The sequence below is a fragment of the Charadrius vociferus genome, unplaced genomic scaffold (assembly GCF_000708025.1).
Source record: "Charadrius vociferus isolate BGI_N301 unplaced genomic scaffold, ASM70802v2 scaffold3, whole genome shotgun sequence".
NCBI lineage: Eukaryota > Metazoa > Chordata > Aves > Charadriiformes > Charadriidae > Charadrius > Charadrius vociferus.
The window spans coordinates 317,470-324,471 of NW_009647748.1; the positions used below are offsets into that span (position 1 = coordinate 317,470).

At 46.2% G+C, this 7,002-nt stretch overlaps 1 protein-coding gene across 1 annotated transcript in view; it reads right to left on the reverse strand.

Annotated features, from left to right (window-relative positions):
- Window positions 1–6,606, reverse strand: part of HTR4 (5-hydroxytryptamine (serotonin) receptor 4, G protein-coupled) — a 115,312-nt gene extending 108,706 nt beyond the window's left edge. Inside the window, exon 1 of the mRNA XM_009882076.1 lies at window positions 6,347–6,606. Within this exon, the coding sequence (XP_009880378.1) occupies window positions 6,347–6,606 (260 nt within the window). The remainder of the gene's footprint in view (window positions 1–6,346) is intronic.
- Window positions 6,607–7,002: the final 396 nt, after the last annotated feature.

Sequence of the window (7,002 nt, forward strand, 5' to 3'; positions counted from 1 at the left end):
CTGCTGAAGAAAGGATGAGCACGAGTGTATTTCACCACAGCTCCTACACAGGACATCACGGTGCTACATTAAGAGGATGTCTGCTGGAGTAAGAAATGTTTCTGAGAAGCAAAGAGACAAGAAGGCAAAGCAGGAATATATGAAGAGACAGACGTGTGCACTGAAGAGTTTAGACAGTATCTAATGTTTTTAACACAGCTGAGAACAGTGAGCTAAAACAGAAGGAAGGATATAAACAAAGAGCGCGATAACCACCAGGTCACAGACCTGCAGCAGAGAAGCCTCCACGCCAACAGCCCTGTAGGGAGGCAGAGGTCGGATGTCACAGCTACGCAGCATTTTCAAAAAATACTGTCATGAGAAGAAAGGGGAAGCTGGCAGCTGTGGATTTACAGTGAAAGCTTGGGAATGGTCAGAAAGCAGCAACAGTTGTAGACAAATCTGTAGGCTGCAGAAGAGGTTGATTTTGAGCGTATCGGGAAGAAAAGAAATATTAAAAGTTAGGTTGATCAGCTGGAAAATGGTAGAGTTGTTGACCATGATTCAGGAGAAGCAGACATCGCCAGTAAATACTTCTGTTCTATTTTTGGGAGCCACATTATGTGGTGATGAACTTTTCCATCCCCACAGATATTAAACAAAATGTTAAACAGCAGTTACTAATGCTAGACACTTCAAAATTAGCAAGTCCAGATAATGACATCTTTTTCTTTAAAAAGACTTTTAAGAGAGCTGGGTAAGGAACTTTACACATGGTTGATCTTGATTTCCAGTAAACATGGACAATCAGAGTTAACAAAAAAAATGTACCAATATTTTGAAAGAATAAAGTGGATAATCTACGTAATTACAAGTCTATCAATCCAAGACTGCTCTCCAGCACAATAATAAAATGGCTCATAAAGAATACAACTCATCAAGAATTAAAGATGGGGAGTAGAATTTGGCAAATCAGTGTGGATTAGAGGAGAATAAATTTGCCATCTTGGTATTTTCAGTGATAATCAACAACAATACTGCTGTAATAAGTCACTGTATTCTCTGATTTCAGAAAAGCATTTAATTTGCTATTACATGAGGTTCTGATCAAGAAGCAAGGAAATACGAACTCAGTACAGGACTCCTGAGCAGAGTTAAACACAGTACAGCAAGAGGTCTCAAATGTACATGCAAACAGAGGAATATTGCCTAACAATTCTGGTTTTAGCACCATTCCTTGGGAATCTATTACTGGGTTTTCTGCTACTCAGTTTTTCTCTCAAGTCAAGGAAAAAATCCCGTGAAAACATCCCTTAGAGTTTGCCCAAGATCCAGGGGGCTGATAAATTTAACAGGGTGTCGTGGTTTGGCCTCAGCCAGCAACAAAGAACCACGCAGCCACTCGCGCAACTCCCACAGTCGTGGATAAAAAGAAATCATCAGGGCAAAACTCGTGGGTTAAAATAATGCAATTTAACAGAACAGCAAAAGGAAAGATGAAAACGCGATTAGAGTACTGCCGCAAAGCGCACCGACCGGACCTCAGCTCATCCTCAGCTCAATGCAAGTGCCCAGTGCCATTTGTTGTGGCTGATGTAACTCTCAGGAGGGTCTTGAAATGAGAAAACAGGTACAAGCCTGCTATAGTACCTTATTCTATGCTGATGTTGACATACAAGAAAGATGTTGGATAGCTGAAACACATAGGAGAAAAGCCATGAGCCTTACAAAAGAATTGGGAGATGGTTTGTTTCACCGTAGGATGCTTCTGGAGAGTAATCTGTTTAGTTTACCCCAGGAGAGACTGAAGAAGGACTTGAGTATGCAAGTATGTACTCTAGAAACGGGACAGTGGTGATGGGACAGTCCTGGTGGCGGAAGACGTTCTAGGCGCTGGCAGTTGAAAGCAGGCAAATTCAGACAAGTAAGAAGATGTGTGTATGTGACTTGTACTGATTCCGACTGCCGCAGTCAAGCAGCGCAGCACGAGCAAACACGCTCCTATCAGGAGGCAAATCTCTGCAGGTAACGGCAAAGCAAAACCTGTGAGCTGATCTGATGAACAGAGAGCAGAAATGGGAGCCGGTCCGGAGAGTCTGGCTAATGGAGGGAAAAGCTATGACTGAAAAGATGAAATTGCAACGCGAAGGCATTGCAGGAGCATCCAAGGGTGTGAAGATTGAGTAATATATCCAGACTGATGTGCGTGGCATTTACCTAGTAGTTATTTGCCATCTCTAGTCACTGATTTCAGTCCTTCATTCTTTAAACGCAGCAAATCATTCAGTGGAAGGAAGATTCAGCAAAAACCCGTGAACACAGTTAACTGATTGAGGTATTTTCTTTCCTTTCACATATGAGGCGCCAGAATCTCACTGCCTGGCTAAGCAAGAGAAACTTCTGATGTTCAGACAATAGAACTGTGGAAACTTGACTCTTAAAATAGCAAGAAAAAGAAGAAAACAAAAGGGCATATGTAAAATATAAACCTGTGCTTGATTGAGGAGCAGAACTTTCCTTTTCCCCCTTTTGTAAGAGGAGAGGAAAGAATTACTCCTTTGTACCCCCTGAGACTTCAGGCTCTTTCAGATGAGATTTAATCACTCAAGAGAGCTGTTTGGAGCTTTTGTTCAAGATTTCATGCAACTAAGAGAGAAGCAAGTGCCACTTCAGAGCCTTATGTTACGATAATTGCAAGGATAAAGAGAGGCAAAGAAAAAGATCTGCATGTTCCCAAACAGTCCTAACTGTGCCTGAAAGCACTTGCTTCCAAAACTAATCCCCTACTTACCCCAGATATTCGATGACTTACTGGTGGCATTCAGTAAGAGGTAGCCAACTGCAACAGACTCTCTAATTATAGCATGACCTGTTGCTAATTACTGTTTGACTAACCCACTGCTGTTGCATTATCGCACTAAATAAATAATATCCACTCTCCTCTGGCGGTGTTTACAGAGCTGATTTCCCATTCAGCCTCGACTCAGCTGTGAACAGTCCCCCAGTGACACCAGCTGCTCCAGTCAGACCCCGCGGTGGGGAGCCCTGCCTGACACCTTAAGCGTGTGATGGACACAAGTGCTGAGCAAATGTGACGGCCACCGCCTTGGCCAACCAAGGGCCAGCTCAGCTGCAGTCCTCAGGAGCTGGAAGGATGGACTGAGGTGGCCGCCAGAGAGGTGCTGAGGGTCCCACGCACCCCGCGGGTCTGGGGAGCAGGCTGGGCGTTTCCGCACACGATGTTTGTGAGGCAATGCACCAGTATCACGAAACACCAGATGTTTCATCCCACCATACACATTTTGGGAAGACTGTTGATCAAATCCGTCTGGCAGGTCTAGCCCTGCGTGCTTTCCAGCCGCTCTCGCGAGTGACCTGCTTAGATTGAAGGATGCAGCCTTTCCAGACCGTCTCCTGTGGAGGCTGGAAGGTCCAGCTCATACTCGGACTCTCTGAAACTACCACTGCCAGGAGGCTTTTAAACCCTTGGCCTGGCCACCATTTCTTCATGCCCAATCTCCCACCGCCTCATTGCCCAAGCAGCAATGACTGCCACACTCCATTTAATCTTGACATTTTCAGAAAGAAATTTCTAAAAATCATACTGAAAGCATTTTGCAGTTCTCATGAGAAACATGAGATTTGAAATTTCCACTTTTTATTCCCAAGGACAAAAAGTCTCTGACTTTCTGGCAGTTATAGCCACCCCTCTGAATATTCTAGCAAATAAATTAACTGGCAAGAAAGCTTACACCGAACCCTTGTTGTACTGAATATGCATCAGCTGGGGTCCAAGTCTGATGAGCTCTGAACAACTGCAGAGATTCTGAATTGCGCTGTAGGATCAGGGAAGCAAAAGTTAGCAAATTTCCCTTAAGAAAGTGCAGAGAGGAATTCACACCTTGCCCAGCACATCTGTAGGATGCTCCAGCCTATATAATTTCTTCCTTGTTGTTTCCAGGCATAAACATGTCAGTACAGCGAGTAGAGCAATGCAGGGGACGATACAGCACTGCTCTGCAAATTGTGTAGCTATTTATAAAAACACAAAAAGTGGCTTTAAAAGTTGCTATTGTGATTTCCTGTCATTTTGTACTTCCTTTATGGACTACAGGGGTACAGGGTGGTGAAGAAGGAGTAGCTGCAGCCTACAGATGCAGTTTAGTATCTTGAGACTGCTTTTAAAAACTTCTATGTGGGCGTTTGCCGAAGGATCTTTTTTTGTATTTTCTTTGCTACTGGTGAAACAACCAACTTTTACTCATGCTTACACAGTCTATCATAAAGTAAATAAAAAAACCTACTTGTCCTAAGAAGTTGCAAAGTACTAAATTAGCCAAAAATAAATGTTCTTGTTGGGAAACAAGTTCCAGATGTGTCTGCCAGACTCCTTCCATCCAAGGCTGCAGTATTCAAGGGTCCACAACCCGGCCTGGATACGAGGAAAGAAATTTCACTGTTGTTGAAACAAAGACAGATAATCACTTGAGAGGCATTTCCATCCACGCTCCATGGACGCGTTTCCCAGGGCTGGAAGGGAAACTCAGCAGGGGCTTGGTTCACAGGGTGCTAATGGGAAATCTCAAGTCCCTGCCAGGATGTCCTCAGGACATGGGCGTGAGCAGAATTGGGACACCAGAGGATGGGCCACGGGGAAAGTATGAAAATGGAGTGTTTGCGCACCTTCCGTACGCATGCCCAAGAACTGCTGCTGGTACAAGGTGGCTAAGTCACCAGATAGGCAAGTCCTTCAGAAGTTCTCCTCCTCCCTCCATCACCTGCTATTACAAGGACAGGTATATCAGAATATATCTATCTTGTGGGTCTCCTGCACCCTTGGGAAAGGAATTTAGGCATTCAGCGCCTATTTCCCCTTCCATCTTTTTTATTCATTTGAATCAAAACTTGCTGGGGATGGGACAGTGTCTAATACAGCCTTGGCATCCTTGAAGTACTGGAAACCAAACAGGCCAGACAGCGAATCCATCAAGCCTGAGAAGGGCTCTTAGGGCAACCTGGAAGTCCTCCAGGAAAGTGGCCCAGGCAGGGACCTTAGAGTTCCCGTAACGGCTACTGCTGCTTAATCATGCCACGCTGCTTGTGTGGGGCAGAATTGAGGGTTCTGATTTTGGCTTCTGCATTTCTGCTACGGGGAGTTACCAACAGGGTCTGCACGGGGAAGCTGTGGGGCACCTGAGCCAGCCAACACCGTGCTGGGCTCAGAGAAGGCATCTCTCCTCGGGGAGACCTAAGCGCTGCGAGCCCCCAGAAGTGGTATGGCAGCAGACACATATCCTTCCCAACCCTTGGTTCTGACTTGAAACTTGGCAGTAGTGACCCAAATCTTCTTGCCAGCTTTCATGTCCTGTAGATGTCCTGCACGGACTGAGTTTCCCGCTGCATGACATCGCATGTCCCCCCCACGACTGCTTCGCTGCCCACACAGCTAAGAGCAGAGCGCGAAGTACTACCGTGGCTCTGTCAGCTCTGATGATGCTTCAAGCCCATGGGTTTACATCAATCCCATCTTGAAGCTTTTGGAAGCACTCACCCAAAACCACCCTCCCAGGTATGTTTGTGCTAGTACAGCAAGGCAGCGTCGGGACCACACATATCTTGCGCCTGACTGCCCTGGAGCCAGCCTGTGCCAGCCATCTCCACTCAGCAGCTGAAATCTTTTTTTAATGTGTCTGGATTAATTATCTGAGAGGAAACCACTGTGTTTAAAAGAAATGACGAAAAGTAAGAATAGCTTCAAAAGTATAAACAGAAGCAATGCCCTCCCGAAGAGCTGTAGAGGCAAACCAGGTCCAGCGCCTCTCCAGCCTCTCCTCCCCATCCCGCCTGTCCCATAACAAAGTTTTTCTCATCTAAGTGGGAAGAAGGGATTACACCCTCTCCCATCTCCAGCACCACATAACGCACACTGACAATCATAAAGATGATTTTAAACAAACTTCAGGATTACAGACAGCAACTTCTCCACACAATTAGCAAGTGAAGGAAGTTAACAGTACTGCACTCATGTGGACTGTGAGAAACCCAGACACAGGGAGGTTAAAGGCCATGACCAGGACTACAAAATCAAACGAGCAGTAGATCTACGATCACAAATCAGCTTTTCCCTATTCTGAGCCTGCACAACATCTGCATTACCAACGGGTGATGTCCTCTCCTTCCATGAGTATGAAACAGGACTTCAGATTTTGGAGTGCCTTTAAATCACCTGCTGGGCCTTACTCTGTTCCGGTGAAGATCATCAACCATGGAAAAGGGGATGCCATGGTTGCAGAACAGTTTTATTAACATCCTCTAGATTGGCTGCGTTTAACTTTTGGCTCCTGGGCAGCTCAGATGTGGTTCCCACGTCAGGGCTATGCCACACGAATGGCAGCAGAGCTGTGCCGACAGCAGCCTGGTGGCTAATGCAGCCTGTGGCTGGCTCCGCGTGGGCTCAGCAGCACTGCTCCGGCAGCCACAATCTCCCTCTCCGTAGCTCTCGTGGCTCTCGCTGTCCAAGGCTGCGACACACAGCTCCTCCATCAGGTGAGCTGCCCGCTCTTCTTCCAGAGATGCCACAAAAGATGCTCCCTGGTGCGGCTCACCTGCCCAGAGCTTCACCTCCATTGACCCAACTGGCAGATACGTGAAGCTTGAAGGTAGTTTTTGTGCCCCTAAATGACAAACCAGGAAGGCTGCACGCGGGCCTGTCACTGACCTAAAATAACAAAGGATCATAACCTTTTTCTCCTGCAATGCAGAGGCGTGGCAGTAAATGTCAGTGTTAAATTGCCACCCAGTGTCAGAGCATGGGATGCCAGAACCACCTACCAGAGCCTTTTCACACTGTGCAAGCGGAATTTATAATTCTTGGTTTGCTGTCTGCTTGCCGTACAGCTCACACCCTCCAGCCACGTGGTGGCCGTAACTTACCCTGCTGCACCAAGCAAAGTCTTTCCAAATCTAACAAAGTAAATACCAGCACAGCTCTTGATGGCTATTACTGTTAAAATGTTTATTCAC